Source organism: Mobula hypostoma, chromosome 7, assembly GCF_963921235.1.
Source record: "Mobula hypostoma chromosome 7, sMobHyp1.1, whole genome shotgun sequence".
Classification (NCBI taxonomy): Eukaryota; Metazoa; Chordata; class Chondrichthyes; order Myliobatiformes; family Myliobatidae; genus Mobula; species Mobula hypostoma.
In genome coordinates this window covers 19,082,375-19,099,781 of record NC_086103.1, presented here as the reverse complement: position 1 = coordinate 19,099,781, position 17,407 = coordinate 19,082,375, and the positions used below count along the sequence as shown (strand labels likewise).

At 40.9% G+C, this 17,407-nt stretch overlaps 1 protein-coding gene across 1 annotated transcript in view; it reads right to left on the bottom strand.

Moving 5' to 3' along the window:
- LOC134349885 (uncharacterized) overlaps positions 1 to 17,407 on the bottom strand; it is a 59,292-nt gene that overhangs the window by 1,155 nt on the left and 40,730 nt on the right. Inside the window, exons 8-11 of the mRNA XM_063054851.1 lie at positions 16,895 to 17,161; positions 13,966 to 14,304; positions 12,019 to 12,288; positions 9,197 to 9,304 (exon numbers count right to left, since the gene is read on the bottom strand). Of these exons, the coding sequence (XP_062910921.1) occupies positions 9,197 to 9,304; positions 12,019 to 12,288; positions 13,966 to 14,304; positions 16,895 to 17,161 (984 nt within the window). The remainder of the gene's footprint in view (positions 1 to 9,196; positions 9,305 to 12,018; positions 12,289 to 13,965; positions 14,305 to 16,894; positions 17,162 to 17,407) is intronic.

The window sequence follows — 17,407 nt, the reverse complement described above, 5'->3', positions numbered from 1 at the left end:
GTGACCTAAGGTAGGAATCAATTTTAGAAAACCTAGCACATTTATTTTTCAACACAGTCCCCTCCAACATTTACACACTTAGTCCAGCGGTCGTGGAGCATACGGATCCCTTCTTTGTAGAAGTCGGCATCTTGGACCTCCAGCAAGTGGTCCACAGCAGGGGTGATTGATAACTTTGTGGCCTAAGGTAGAGGGAGATGAGTTATTCACTTCAAACTTTCTGCATAATCACTTAAAGAGTTGAACTACACGTGCATATAACGAGAGCTGTATAACTCATCACCTTAGGTCACAAACTTATCAATCACCCCTGCTGTGGCCCACTTTTGGAGATCCAAGACGCCGACTTCTACAAAGAAGGAATTCGTATACTCCACGACCACTGGACTAAGTATGTAAATGTAGGAGGGGACTATGTTGAAAAATAAGTGTGCTAGGTTTTCTAAAATTGACTCCTTCCTTAGGCTACGAACTTATCAATCACCCCTCGTAGGTGTGTGGGGAGGGGGAAGGAGTATAAACCAGGTGATAGGTGAAACCAGGTGTGTGGGGAAGGGGAGGGAGTATAAACTAGAAGGTGATAGGTGAAACCAGGTGTGTGGGGAAGGGGAGGGAGTATAAACTAGAAGGTGATAGGTGAAACCAGGTGTGTGAGGAAGGGGAGGGAGTATAAACTAGAAGGTGATAGGTGAAGCCAGGTGTGTGGGGAAGGGGAGGGAGTATAAACTAGAAGGTGATAGGTGAAACCAGGTGTGTGAGGAAGGGGAGGGAGTATAAGCTAGAAGGTGATAGGTGAAGCCAGGTGTGTGGGGAAGGGGATGGAGTAAGAAACTGGGAAGTGATAAGTGGAAATGATAAAGGGCTGGAGAAGATGGAATCTGATAAGCGAGGCGTGTGGATCACAGGAGAAAGGGAAGGAGGAGGGGCACCAAGGGGAAGTAGTAGGCTGGTGAGAAGAGATGAGGCAAGAGCGGAGCCAGAGTGGGGAATGGAAGTGGGGGGTAATTATGTTCATGCCATCAGCTTGGAGGCTACCCAGATGGAATATGAGGTGTTGCCTCACCAAACTGAGAGGAGCCTCATCGAGCAGTAGAAGTGGTCATGGACCGACATATCAGAATGTGGATTGGAATTAAAATTTAAAATGGTGGGTCACTGAGAGATCCAGCTTGTTCTGGATGGAGTGAAAATGCTTGACAAGATGGTCCTCCAATCTGTGTCAAGTCTCACCAGTACAGAGGAGGAGCTATCAGATGCTTAAAAAGGACACTAATAGAATCAGAAGAGAACAGGAGACAGTGAATCAAGTGACTAGTGAACAAGAATTAAAGATATCTACTATGGAAAAGAAAATTGTTGAGCTTTATTCAGAATTATTAAGAATTAAGAAGAAAACGACAGATCTGGAAAGCAGAAGTCGTAGGATGAATTTACGCGTACTGGGTTTGCCTGAAAACATGGAAACCGGTGAGCCACTGAAGTTTTTCATGAATATGCTATACTCACTTTTTAGTGAGATACTTGAAGCTCCTCCGATGATAGGTAGAGCTCACCTTAGCCCAAAGCCTTCCGTTGAGTTGAAACCTCACCCTGTCATTCTATGTTTGCATTACCTTACTACTAAAGTAGCAAGTCTTCGAGACGCTAGGAAGCGGGGGAAGCTAATTTATACTAATGGAGTAGAGATTCGCGTAGTTGAAGATTTTGCCCCAGAGGTTTATGCAGAAAGAATTAAATATCGGGAAGTTAAAAACGCAAACACGAAGAAATCTGCAGATGCTGGAAATTCAAGCAATACACACAAAAAATGCTGGTGAACACAACAGGCCAGGCAGCGTCTATAGGAAGAGGTACAGTCGACGTTTCGGGCCAAGACCCTTCATCAGGACTAACTGAAAGAAGAGCTAGTAAGAGATTTGAAAGGGGGAGGGGGAGGCATGGCTGAACTTTATAAGAAGAACTGTCGTCCCTCTTTGTGTTATCCAGCTCATTTGAGAATTTCCCCGCCTAACGCCTGCCCAAAACGATTTGACTCCCCAGGAGAAGCTTGGAAATTTATAAAGGAGTTTAAGCCCATCTTGAAAGCAACTTAAACACTTAATCATCGGCTGGGAGTAGTTTGTAGCTGGATCATTGAAAGTTCAATCTGCATTTTATGATTGTCCAGACATCACTTTGGCTGTGTAAGGGGTTTCTTCTTTTATGTTATTGCTAAGCTAATAAAATGGTTTCTTTGTCATGTTAAAAATAAAATGGCTTCTCTGTGATGTTAACTGCTGAGACAGTCGTTTTCTCTCTCGCAGCTTGTTTGGGTTATATTACTGATAATGAGAATTGTGTTCATTTGTTAACCAATTGGGATAGATGTTATTCTTTCTTGTGTGATTGTAAGCTATTGTTTTTGCGGGCTTTGGGGGAGAAGGCGCAATGGTGACAGAGAGAGGAGGTGCAATGCTGTAAGCTGGTTCTCCTCTTCTGGAGGAGAACCGAAGAGGAAGGACGTGCTGGATGCGCTCTGGTCGACCACCGTGGTTGGTCCCAGGCAGCGGGTCGAGGGGGTCGGAGGGAATCGAATGGTGGAAAGAAGAGTCCGTTAATTGAGCTCCAACTGTTGTGCATGAAGTGGTTGAACTCTGATAAGTTTGCCGACTTTTACTTTCCTTTTATATTGTATCTCCATTAATTACATAGTTCCAGTAAGATCTATAAAGTGTAATCATTTAATTGCATATGCTGTACTGTCTGTTAATTGACGTGGTGGGGTAAATCACACAGCATCTACACAAACTTGATTACTCAGTTTGGCGGGGCCAAAGGCTGCTCCCACAGACGAAAGTGAGCTGAGTGAGCCTGAGGCTTACCAGGGGGCGACAGCTGTTTTACTTTTTCCTTTAGGATTTGTAAGAGTTCAACATTAGTCGTAACATATTATTTGGTTGGATCTATCTTTTTTGAATATGTGATCAATTTTTATTAAATGAACTTAAGATGGCCACTGTTAACTGCGCTTTAACCTCTGTTAGACATAATAGCAACATATTTGGAATTTGTTTATTTCTTCATGTATGTGTTGTTGTGTCTTTAGTCAGTGGTGTTAGCGTACAGCTTTTTAAAAAGAGTCTGCCTATTGGAGACGGGGATTAAGGGATTATAGTTTAGCATGCTGTCCGCCTATTGGACGGTTTACGGGATTTGGGGGGAGGGGAGTGGTGCTATTAGTTTAGGTTTTTTCGACTGGGCAGTCCTGAGAGGTTTTCCTGTCAATCATGTTGTTTTTTCCCTCTTTGATCGAATCGATAATTTGTCCTTCCCTGCGGGTGTGGTCTGTGCCAGCGCACTAACTTTTTTTATAAAATCTTACATTAAAGCCCTATTATAGATGTTAATAAAATTAATATAATCTCTTGGAACCTGAATGGCTTGAACCAACCTATTAACCAACCTATTAACCTTTTCTTAGGGGACAGATAATCTCACGTTCAGTAGCTTTAAGAAGGAAAACTAAAGCGGAACTTTTTGTGATTACTAACAGGATAAAAGAAATAGATAAATTTGTTCAGTAACACCTAGGTCAAACACAGTATGATCTGCTTCTGACTTTTCCCATTGAGCAGCAACTTTTGAAATATAAAAGTCAATTTTATATACATGGGGATAAGTCAGTTAAATTGTTGGCCGGTCAACTTAATGCATCTACGGCTAGAAGGCAGATTTTGAAAATACAAAGAACTGATAGAACTGAAACATCAGATTATCAGGAAATTAATAAGGTATTTCTGGATTTTTACTCTAACCTTTATAAATCTGTTTTTCCAGACAATTCTACTTTTATGAATAGATTCTTGCAAAGATTGAATATACCCAAAATTTCTGCTCAAGATATGAATACATTAGATGTGCCTATTAAACGAGAGGAAATGGTAAGGGCTATACCCTCTTTTCGATCAGGTAAAGCTCCAGGACTGGATGGATTTACAGTAGAATTTTTTAAGACTTTTACTGAAATACCTACACCTCATTTATGCCAAATTTTCACTGATTCTATATCCTCTGGGACCCTTTCAAAAACTTTCTATGAGGCATCAATTTCATTAATTCCCAAAAAAGAAAAAGATTTATCTGAATGTGCCTCTTACAGACTAATTTCCTTATTAAACGTGGATTCTAAAATTCTTTCTAAGATTTTGGCTATCAGGCTCGAGAATATTTTACCTAAGGTTATTTCTAAGGATCAAACTGGATTTATTAAGAATAGATACTTATATTTTAATATTCAGAGATTATTGAACATTATTCATCCCTCTCCATCTAAAGAATCCAAATGTGTTGTTTCCCTTGATGCAGAGAAAGCCTTTGATAGGGTAGGGTGGTCTTATTTATTCGAGGTCTTGGAAAGATTTAATTTTGGTCCAGGTTTTATTTCCTGGAATAAGTTGATCTATTAAGCTCCTACGGCGGCAGTTATAACTAACAATCAAAAATCTCCTTATTTTAAGCTATACAGAGGTACCTGGCAGGGTTGTCCTCTTAGTCCGCTGTTATTCAACCCGGCCTTAGAACCTCTTGCTATTGCCCTTTGGGACTCCAACAATGTTCAAGGTATTAAGAGAGGAGATAAAGTGCATAGGGTTTCATTGTATGCAGATGACTTGTTAGCTTATATTTCAGATTCTAAGAAATCTATTCCTTCTATGTTATCTATATTTTCTGAATTTAGTAGTTTTTTTGGATGTAAATCAAATTTGCACAAAAGTGAGTTATTTCCTATTAATAACTACTTGGATCAATACTATCAAATTCCTTATAGCATTGCTAAAAATAACTTTACTTATCTTGGTATTAAAATTACCAAAAATTTTAAGGACCTGTATAAATATAACTTTCTCTCATTAATTGAATACACGTAACAAATACTTTCTAAATGTTCTTCTATGACATTATCATTAATTGGTCAAATTAATGCTATTAAAATGATAGTGCTACCAATGTTCTTGTATGTATTTCAAGCAATCCCTTCCTTTGTTCCTAAACGGTTTTTTGATAGAATATACTCTAAAATGTTATCAAATATTTGGAATAATAGAAATCCTAGATTGAGTAAACCTCTATTGTAGAAATTAAAAAAAAACATGGTGGTATGGTTTTGCCAAGTTTTAGAATGTATTACAGGGCAATTAATATTCGATATATTTCATTCTGGATTCATTATTCAGACATACATGACTGTCCTTTGTGGGTGGATTTGGAGAAAAACTAGGGAAGGGGTATTCTTTGGCCTTTTTACTGGGAGCTTCTCTTCCGTTTTTGCTCTCTAAAATTGGTAGTCGAGACCTTAATCCCATTATTAAACATACATTAAGAATTTGGTTTCAGTTTCGTAGATTTTTTGAGTTTAATAACTTTGTTCTTTCTAGTAAAAATCCATCTTAATTATTTTTTAAACCATCAATTTCCCATCAGACCTTTTAAATTTGGAAAACCAAAGGAATATTAACTTCTTTAGATTTGTTTATGGGGGATTGTTTAATGTCTTCCACTCAGTTAATGGACAAATATGACTTATTTAATGCACACTTTTTAGATATTTACAAATTAGGAATTTTTTACCTAGTTTACTTCCAAATTTTCCCTCTGCTTATCCACCTAATATGATAGATACTCTTTTTCGGGTTAAACCATTTCAAAAAGGACTGTTAGCTATAACTTATAAATGGTTATTGAATTTGCAAAAGGTATCTAACGATAAAATTAAAGGTGCATGGGAATTGGAATTTCGAGAGTCACTTTCAGATAATCAATGGGATAAAATTTTTCATTTGGTAAATATCTCATCTATTTGTGCCCATCATTCCTTGATACAGTTCAAGCTAGTACATCGGGCACGTATGTCAAAGGATAAATTAGCCCGCATTTTCCCAATATTAATCCTTTTTGCGACAGATGTAATATTGAGGTGGCTACTTTAACTCATATGTTTTGGTCTTGTATCAAGATAGGTAATTTTTGGAAAGATGTCTTTAAAACTTTATCAAAAGTTTTGAATTTTGACCTACAACCGAATTTATCTACAGCAATTTTTGGGATCATTCCACCGGAAGCAGAATGTGTTCCTGTTTCCGCTCAACGGATAGCATTTACAACTATATTGGCTAGGATAGCCATTTTGCTTAAATGGAAGGTCTCTAATCCACCTACTGTTTTTTATTGGCTTTCCTCCATTATGTCCTAAGTTTAGAGAAAATAAGAAGTCAGACATTTGATACATCGTTTAAGTTTGAAGAAACCTGGCGACCTTTTATTCAATATTTTCATATGGTTTGATTTATTGCTCTTCCAGTTACTTTCTTGAAACTTTGGACTTGATCAGAAAGTTTTTCTTTTTTCTTGCTTTCACTCTTAATATGGGCTGCCCAGTCCCCTTTTTTACTCTTTTTCTTTTTATTAAATTAATTTTTGGTTTTGTTTATTGAGAATTGTGGGGTTTTATATATATATATAAATTACAAAAGTTTCTTTATCTTTTTTTTCTTTTTATGAAATAATAAGAGGAGAATTGATTATCTTATTTTTATTATATACTATTAGATTAATACTATGTATGATCTTGATAATGTTTATTTTACTTTTTATATGTATTGTTATCAATATAGATATCTGAGATAATCCTCTTGTTTGTATATATGTACTTTTTTAAAATTAATAAAAAGATTGATAAAGAAAAAGAAAGAGGAGGAACACCAGATACAGAAGACAACCCTAACAGATCTGTAGGTGAAGTGTTAACCTGGATCAGCATCCACAGTCACGAATAGACAACTCCTTAAGAGAACATCACACTCGACTCGAGTGATTGCACTGATGTATATGTATTATATACCTATATAGTTTTGAGGGGATGGTAGTATTAAACTAGACAATGGGGTGACCCGTTGGGACACCCTTTGAGAGAAGGGTAGTGCAGTCTGATGTGACCAGAATGAACATTAAATTTTTCTGAATGCTATTGGTATCGCTTTGCTTTGGAAACTGAAGTAGAAAACCTCAGTTTATTAAAGAAGAACGATGCGTAGCAAAGCAAATATGGTGCCTCCTCGTTTAACGAAGGACACTTTTGATGGCATCATTTCTGATTTATCTGCTACCCTTGTGCATCTTGTCATTCTGGAGACGTGCAGTCCTTTCATTCCCTGTCTCTTTATCTCTTCTGCTGTTTGTTCTTTGTCTCTGATCCTGGAAACGTGCATGCCTCTCCTTCTCTGTCTCTTCTTCTCTCCTGGAGTCATGCGGCCCTGGCCTCATCCGATTCTTGTTCTCTCCCTCCCCTTGCCACTTCTCGATGACATCTGGTGTCATCTCTTGACCATAATGTCCCCCTTCCCTTTCCACGCAGCATAATTAGGCTGACCATTTTTTTTTTACCCTAATGCTGGATAGAAGATACGAAGCACCAACACCAAAGATGCTGATTATTCTTGATGATGTGGTTGGTGCACTCCTAAATAGATGTGATATAGCCACCGCTGTCCTTTGACTGCAGCAAAGGGTTTTATGGGTGTCTCGAAGTACATCATTACAATAAGATTTAATTACCTCTTATAGATGGTTGGCAGTTAGATCTGTCCCAACCCTGCACATGCTGATGGTGATTAGCAGAATGTGACCCCTCGAAATAGAGCTGCCCTGCCCTTTTGCTCTGGTAGGTGTCGCTGATGAGGCTGGCTGTGCGCATGCGTAGGGCTGTCGCATCCTGAGTTCCATGATGGCAGATCGGCTCTCAGGTTACAGCTCCTCCCTTGGAGGGTCAGACACCCTGAGCCGATAGGCTGGTCCTGGACTTATTTCATAATTTACTGGCATAATTTACATATTTCTTTTTAACTATTTATTATTATTTTCTATTACTATTTATTATTTCTATGACTATTACTATTTACTAATAGTAATATTACTATTACTATTTCTATTACTATTTATTATTTATGGTGCAACTGTAATGAAAATCAGTCTCCCCCAGCATCAATAAGTATGACTAAAAGGGAGCCTGTTGATTTTTGCAAATGAGCAATTTTATACGAATACATAACCCTGAACTTTGCCTGCATTCTGTAAGTTAGTGCATTTTAATTCGATTTAGCCAAAAAAAAAGTGCCACTGTAATGCACCATTTGCGCTAGTTGGAGGTCACAAACAGACAGACAGAGCATGAGAGTTTTAGTAGTATATAGATTTTGAGCTGTAGTTGATAAAGTGCATCCTGAGGTATGCATCTTTGCTGTCCAGATGTTCCAGGGTTGACAGCAGAACACCACACTGACTGTGTGCCAACAAGCACTCTGACCATATTCAGTTAGCATTGGCTTACCCTAGCGGTGTTAACAGTCAATAGTAGTCACAGTAGTGCAATCACCTGAGTCAAGTATGATGTTCTCTCAGGAATTGTCCATTGGTGGTTCTTTAAGTGGCTGTAGAGGCTGATCCAGGACCCACATATTATGGAGTAGTGTGGGCATGAGTAACCACATTTCTCCTCCTTCAATTGCCTTTTGTAAATGCAACACCACATATCCTGTGCTCATGCAAAACTGACAGTTCTGCCCCCTTCATCATCTGCTGATCACCGCAGGACTTAAAACTTGGATGTTAGGGTGGAGTCCCTTAATGGAGAATGCCTGTGCGTGACTTTGTTTAACGTGGAGAAGCTGATGCAGTGGCAGCCATCATACGGTCCTTGACAGACTGGGGTCATGGAATGCAAGATGACTGGAGACTCTTCACTGCTCCATCCTTCCTATCTTCACTGCTGTTGTGACGCGTTATCATAATCTGCCAGCTTCACTGCTGAGGCCTTGGTTGGATTACACTTTGTCTGGAATCTGCCCTTTGTCCTTACCGCCAGGGGTGACCCTACAAGGAGCTAACAGCCAGATGGCTAAACTCGAGACAGCATCGCTCTCAAAATCTCAGGAACTCAGAAGACCCTCTGCTGTGACAAGATGACAACACTTGGAGGGATAACAGTCACTAGGTGGTCAGACCACTGCAGAAAACTGCCTGAAATTTTACACAAATTTTCTAATGCAACATTACCAGCCACACAGTAACTGCTGCATGTGACCATTATTCAGCAAACCAAAAAAGATAAAATAGTTATTAGTAGTTTTTTTTTGGTATCATGTGCTACATTCAAACAGCTTACCTGTGAGCTTACACTTCCTTAGACACAACACCATTACCAGGATAATGATGAGACGAAGGGCCACAATCCAAGTGATTACAACAGTGACGTGTTTAGAATAGCTATTCACTGTCAAAACAATAAGCACAGATTTCACATTAGTTTTTAGCTTAGAGCATGGAATATATAGTAGAACATAGAACATTACAGCACAGTATAGTCCCTTCAGCCCACTATGTTGTGCTGACCTAATCTACTCTAAGACCAATCTCAGGTGGTGGGGTGGAAGTAAACCAAAGGAGGTGTGAGGCGCACCTTCTCTCTGCTATCCTACAGGTCACTCTTGGCCAAGGTGTAGCACCTGTTTAGCCCCACGATCAGAGTCACTTGAAGCCATCGGAACAGGCGGTAGATGGTCGTACAAGGAACTGGTGCATATCACAAGACCACTGACAATCGCTGAGGACATTGATAATGGCTGGGTTCACCCATCTTGTAAAGACACTGCCCAGAAGAAGTTATAGCAAACCACTGCTGTAGGAAAATTTGCCAAGAACAATCATGGTCAAGACCATGATCATACAACATGGCACATAATGAATGAATGAATGAATGAATGAATGAAAAAAGATCAATCTAACCCCCTGCTCCTACATAACCCTCTATTTTTCTATCAGCCATCAGCCATGTGCCTAACAAAGAGTTTTTTAATGCCCCTAATGTATCTGCATCAACCACCACCCTTGGCAAGTCATTCCACACACCCACCATTCTGGGTAAAGAACATACCTCTGACATCCCCATCACACTTTCCTCCAGTCACCTTAAAATTATGTCCCCTTTGATTAATCTTTTCTGCTCTGGAAAAAAAAAGTCTCAGGCTGCCTGTGCCTGTTATCATCTATATGCTTCCATCAAGTCATCTCTCAGTCTTCTTCACTCCAAAGAGAAAAGCCCCAGATCACAGGTCAAGCATTGAACATCATTCAAAAGCACTTTAAATTATCCAGTATTAACTACATTGACTAATTAGCTGGTAACTAACTATTAACTGGCCCCACTCAGGAAGGGTGGAGGGTTACAATTGTCCTCAAACAATCACACTGAGTTCTAGTTCCCAGTTTCAATCAGTGACTCCCACTGGCTGCAGATGACTGGTCAGCAAGGCATCTGGTTCAGCTGTGGGGCTTCCCATTGTACAATGGCCAGATTGGTTTAAATAAGAATGGTGGCTGGGTGAGAACTGCATTCAACAGGGTGGATATTAACCTAGAACTATAATCCTCTCTAAACAGGAGCATGTAAATTTTAAATGGTGGAGGTGTTTAACAGAGCAGCCAACATCTGTGGAAAGAGAAATAGAGTTAAAGTTTCAGGTCGAAGTAATTTCCTCAGGTTCTAAGGGATCCAGAGAAATAAAAGAACTCTTTAGGATTGAAGTCCAGTCACAGTCGGGCATGAAGTGATACAGTTTATCAGAATAAAAGATCAGTAATGAAAAAAATGCAATTCAACACAAATGGAAGGGAAATGCAATGTTAACATCCATTTCGAGAAGACTAGAATATAGAAGCAAGGCTGTAATGCTGAAGTTTTATAAGGCCTTAAGTTAGACTGCGCTTGGAGAATTGTGAGCAGTTTTGGGCCCTTTATCAAAGAAAGCATATGCTGACATTAGAGAGATAACAGAGGAGTTTCACATGAATGATCTCACAAATAAAGGGATTAACGTATGAGGAGTGTTTGATGACTCTGGGCCTGTACTTGCTGGAGGTTAGAAGAATTACAGGGAAGTTCACTGAAACATATCAAATATTGAAAGGCCGAGACAGAGTGGACGTGGAGGATGTTCCTTATAGTGGGAGAATCTATAGTAGGAGGAAATACTTTAGCCAGCGGCTAATGTGGAATTTGTTGACACAGATGGTTGTGAAGGCCATCAATATGTATACCTAAAGCAGAGAACAATAGGTTCCTGATTAGTAAAGGCATCAAAGATTATGGGGAGAAGGCAGAAGAAAAGGGTTGAGAGGGATAATAAGTCCAGTCAAGATGGCACCTGAATATAACGCTCCTTTGGTCAACATTTTCTGGATAAATCATGAAACCATGTATTTCATGCCTGATATGTTTTTTATGTTTGTTTTTCATCTTGAATGAGATTTTTGAATTGTTGGAGCAAGTGATTTGCAGCTTGGAGATCGTTTGGGTGTTTCAGCAATCTGCAGTCTCTGAGAGGCAGAGGCTGCGTGCAGGAACCTAGTGGCGAGCAAGATGTGGAACAAATGTGGAGCCAGCCAATGCTCGACTCCATTTTGCTGATTAAAGCTTCCATTATTCGCCAATTACAGTTACAAGGGAGATTGAAACATCGAGGCTTATGCTGATGGTGAGCACCAGCTACTTGCTTTTATTGTTGAGGAATCGGTCTGCTGCCAGAGTGAGGAGACTGTCTTTGGTCGCTGGGGGAATCGCTCGTTGCCGGAGAGGGAAAGGCCTGCCGATGTTCCTGGAGAATGTTTCCCAGGTTCTCTGCATTTTGAATATGGATTTGAACTATAGACTTTTTTCAGTCTTTTTGTTTTTTATAGTCTGTGTTTTTCACCTGATCTTTCTTGTTTTTTGTGTGCAGGGGGAGGGAGATTTGGGGGTCGATGTGCCTGTTCTATTTTTGTTTGTTTTTCTTGAGCGGGGAGAAGGGATTTATGGGCTGATAATCGTGCTGCCATTCTATTTTTTTCTTGGTTTCATGGCCATCTGGAGATTCTGCTCTTATGTCTTATGGCTTTATGGTCAAAAATCTTTCTGTGGAGGTCGCAAACAACCGTTGCCAAGACACTTACTCTTCACCTTCAGATAATATGGAAAAAAAATCTTGGGTGTGTTTTGATGAAACAAACCACACAACCACTTCCTTCTGTCTCCAGTAGCTTCTGTAATATTCAGCTGTAATGATCTCTCCTCCTGAGTCTGCTCCATAAATATTTTCTCTTTCATAACTTCTCCATTGCTGTTGACCCAGACAAGTCTTATTGATTCAGTGACTCGAGACACAGAGCAAGTCAGGGTAATGGTGTCTCCCTCAGTCACACCATCAGGTGGTTCAGCTGTGACTGTGAAAACAAGAAATTCACTGAGATTGTAAACAATGGCCAGCATTTTCATTCAATTGGGTTGTATTTCGTTCTCTTTCAGTAGCTGATATTTGCATTGTGATCACTGTGTAAAATTATATTGCACACTTTAAGCTTTCGCAAGATTGCCCATTAAGCTGCCATTGTTCCCAGTTCTGTCCTTACCCACAGTGCTGGTGATAACCCTCCTCAGTGACCACAGATAAATTACTATTTTTAGGAAATTCCTTTCACCTACCTCATTCTTGAGCCTTCAGGGGGGCTTCAAATATTAAGCAGGGACTTTTGGGGGCAAAAGAACTCCAGGCCTATTTTAAGAGGTTTAGAATAATCTTTTTTTTTACTTAAAAACTAAAGCTTCAACAGAGCAGAGTAACAAACACAAAACGCTGGAGCAACTCTGCAAGTCGGCCAGCACCTATAGAGAGCAATGAACAGACAACATTTTGGACCAAGACCCTTCATCAGGACTGAAAAAGAAGGGGGAAGAGGCCAGAATAAGAAGGTGGGGGCAAGGAAAGAAGTACAAGCCAGAAGGCGATAGGTGAAACCAGGTGAGGTTTGAGGTAGGTGGGTAGTGGTGGGCCAGTGGGGAATGATGTAAGAAGCTGGGAGGTGAAAGATGGAAGAGATAAAGGGCTGAGGAAGAAGGAATCTAATAGGGGAGGATAGTGGGCCATGGGAGAAAGGGATAGAGGAGGGCCATCAGAGGAAAGTGATGGGCAGTTGAGGAGAAGAGAAAGGATAAGTAAGGAGCCAGAATATGGAATGGAAAAAGGGAGAAGGGGGGCGGGGGGGACAGAAATATCCGCAAGCTGGAGAAATCGATGTTCATGCTGTCAGGTTGGAGATTACACAGACAGAGGTGTTGCTCCTCCAGCCCAAGGGCAGCCTCATCATGGCCATGGAGCAGGCCATGGACCAACACGTCGAAATGGGAATGGGAAGTGCAATTAAATGGATAGCCACCAGGAAAGTCTGCCTTTTGTGGCAGATGAAGCAAAAGTTCTCAACGAAGCATACCATAGTTTTGTGCACAACAGTAGCCATATTTACAAAGGCTAAATTGTAAATATAAATCTAGAACTGACAACGTGGATCAGCAACTCTACATATCTAGTCCCAGGTTCCTCTTCTCACCAGTGTCTAAGAAACCGAGGACCCTGGCTATGTACTTCTTGGATTTTCACTGGGGTTGATGGTCCAAGAGGCTTTAGCTCAGATCCCTTGGAGCAAGTTTCCTACCCGCCCGTGAGTTCTGCTTCTACAAGACCTAAGGTGACCCTCGCCAAGCAGGCCCCAGGCCAGGGATGGCAATCAAGTGCAGGTGGGTTCTTAAATCCTTTTTGTCACTTTTCCATCCCATTACAGGTCTAGACTGCATCTTCCTCCCCACCCCAATCCAGATCAAGACTATCACCCAGTAGAGAATCCCTCATCAACCTCCACCCATCCATCTCCTTTCCCATTGTTCTCATAGAACACAACCACCATTAATAGACACCACCCACTCCCAATAATCTCCTGAAGTGTTCTGGGGGGGAACACTTATGAAAATAAGAAAACATTCAGGGAAATTTCACAGAAATATGAACTCTGCTTTCTGCACCTCAGTAACATTATCATTGAAATTAGCGGCAATGTATTGACTCCTACCTTTAAGTGTGATTAGTTCAATGGTCACATATTTAAAAGTTTGCAGTGAACATGTGAAAACTCCAGCATCTTCAAATCGCACAGGAATAATCTTCAGATTGAAGTTTGTGTCATTCAGTTTTCCCTCTATTGCTGCCAATCGATTTCCAAAGTAGGTCCTGTTGACCTTGATAGGTTCTGATCTGTTAGTTGAAGCTATTTCATTTTCTTCATTCTGGAAATGTTGTGACCTCCAAGTCCATTTGGTTTCAATGAGATTAGTACTAACTTTACAAATCAGGTCAAGTTCACTGTGATCTTTGTCTGACCGATAAATGGTGTATGTCTTCATACGCAAATCTGCAAAAAGGGGGGCAGGGAACAAAGAATTAGATTTTAACTGATGTCGAGAAATAGATGTTTCAAATTTTCTACAATGGCAAATGCTATCTTCTGGGATTTCAGCTGGGAAGACCACAATGGGACAGGGAAGTCAACTAGGAGCAGTGATATGCCATAAGTCCATAAGACAGAGGAGCAGAATTAGGCCATTCAGCCCATCGAGTGTGCTCTGCCATTCTATCATGGCTAATTTATTATCCCTCTCAATCTTATTCTTCTGACTTCCTTCCGTAACTTTTGATGTCCTTACTAATCAAGAACCTATCAACCTCCACTGTAAATATACCCAAAGACTTGGCCTCCACAACCATCCATGGCGAAGCTGGCTACCAAACTAGCGACCGATTGCTCAAATGCTAAGTTGTGTAACAAAGCCTCCCTTCCCCAAACATGGACCCCAGTGCGACTGGAGGTAAAACCTGTAGTACTGTTTTGACTCTCTGTTTTGTAACACTCTTCACTCATTTGTCAGTACTGCAGGTTCTTACACAGGGAGACAGAAATACTATCTGATAGTAGTGGACAGTAAAGACATCCCTAAGTGTAAGTCACTCAGAACAATTGAGTGAGGGACAGCAGTACTGAATCCAAGAAAATGTCTCAGCCAAGAACCTACTCTTGTATCTGCACCTTTAATTTGTTTGTATTTAAAGATGGGAGGAGAAGATGGCAGCGCACCGCGCGTGCGCAGCTCTCCGGTGAAAATGATATCGTATCTGTTAAATAGGGGCCGTGGACAATTCTGATTTGATGGAGAATGGATGTGAAAGCACAGAGGAATATCTGGAGAAATTTCTGAAACGCCTGTTCGCTGCTGTCATTACTGAGTGGTCGTGAATCTTTCGGAGGGTAGGCCTCAAAATCCCCGGCCTTGCCTGCTTTTGGCGACCGAGAAGGAGGTCGAATCGTTCGGACAGAGATGGTGCTCAGTACTCAGTGTTGGAGAGCTGATCAGAGCTCGAAGTTTTCGGATGTCCCAGAGTCGGATTGTGGTCAGCATGGCAGGGAGAGTTTTTCTTCCTTCTCCCGTCTGCGTGAGATGTGGGACATTTGAGAAACTTTGAACTTTACCGTGCTCACGGACTTCTTCATCAGGTTATGGTATTGTTGCACTGTTTGTAACTATATGTTATAATTATGTGGTTTTGTCAGTTTTTTCAGTCTTGGTTTATCCTGTGTTTTGTGATATCACACCGGAGGAAATATTGTATCATTTCTTAATGCATGCATGACAATAAAAGAGGATTACGTGTCTTCATAATCATCATATTTCTCTGTTCCATTATAGACTGGAAGACATTCACTTTTCTTCATTCTTGGATTTTGTCTCTTTGATTCCAAAGATTCAAGGTTCAAAAGATTCGAAGTACATTTACTATCAAAGTATGTATGCAGAATACACCTCTGAGATTCGTCCTTCCTCAGCTGCCTCAAAACAAAGAAAGACCATGGAACCCGTTTGAGAAAACATCAAACACCCAATGCATGGAAAAAATAGCAAATTGTGCAAATAGGTAAAAGTCAGTGAACAACACATAGAATATCAAACATCAAACCAGGAGTCCAGTAGTATTCGGTTTATTTCAGTTCAGCGTTCCTGCAAGCGAATTGAAATAATCTACTGATTCTCCTGGGCGGTTCTATTCATGAGGCTGAGAGGAAACAGGTAGGGTTGACGGTCAGAATCGCTTCGCCAGAGAAGAAATGCCTTTTAATGCTGGAGGGTGAAAGTTTAAAGATGACATGAGGAGCAAGTATAAACCTGAAATATTGAAAGGGCTACGTAGTGTGGACATGGAGAGGACGCTTCCTATAGTGGGATGTCTAAGACCAGAGGGAACAGCCTCAGAATAGGAAAACGCACCTTAGAACAGAGATGAGGAGGAATTTCTTTATGCAGAGAGCGGTGAACCTGTGGAACTCATTGCCATAAATGGCTACGAAGGAAAAGTCATTGGGCATATCTAAAGCAGAGGTTGATAGGTTCTTGATTTGTAAGGGTCAAAGGTTACAGGGAGAAGGCAGGAGAATGGGGTTGAGAGGCATAATAAGCCATGATGAAATGCCAGAGCAGATTTAGTGGGGGAACGGTCAAAGTCTACTCCTATGTTCATCATCTTATGGTCTTATTTTATGCAGAGAGGGGGTAGGTGGCTGGAAAGGGTTATCAGGCATAGTAATGGAAGCAGTCACGTTGATGGAGGTTAACAGGCTTTTAGATAACACACGCATATGAAAGAAATGGCGGTTTACAGATGATACACAGGAAGATGACAGTTGGTATAAATTGGCATCTAGATTGGGATCACACCAGTACCGTACTGGCCAGTCCAGTACTGTAATTATGTCTGGTCCAGTACTATGCTCACCTCAATCGTCTTATCAGTCTCAGTGTCACCATTTTATGGTTACACTGCATCCTGGGGTAAAAGCAATGACCACACCCTGCAGTGAAATCCCACAGTGGAGTGTGCTCACTGTACAATATGTGGAACAATTTATAATCAGCAACTATTTCATACCTGCTCCTGGGCAGCTTTGGACTCACCCTCATCCACTCCAACATTGGTGTCTCCAGTGAGAACAATGGAGCCTTTTTCCTGCACTTCCCATGTGTACAGACTGGGATCTCCTGTTCCAACATGTCGGACCATCAGATAGACGGTGTTATTCAGGTGGATCTGATCAGTGTTGTTGTTCCTCTGGGATGAGCCTCTTGGTTTCCAGTGGAGACTGACGGTATCTGGGAGTCTGGAGATGGTACAGCTGAGGGTGACGTCACTGCCCATTACAGGTCTCTGTGAGTCGGCCTCAACTGTGGAAACAGACACATAATGTGTGGTTCAGTTCCCCACAGGCTCTCTGAACTTCCGCAGGTGGAAACATCTTTTTCTTACGAGCAGATAGTTGACTGAATACTAACCAGCCTCACCCAGTGATGGAGATCCACACTTCCAAGTACTGGCCTCCTATCCCCATCCGAGTCCTTCTCTCCCTCAACTATATTTGCCTGTGGTGGACTGGCTGTATCCACCATGTTAGTAGCCTCGCAAACACGAGG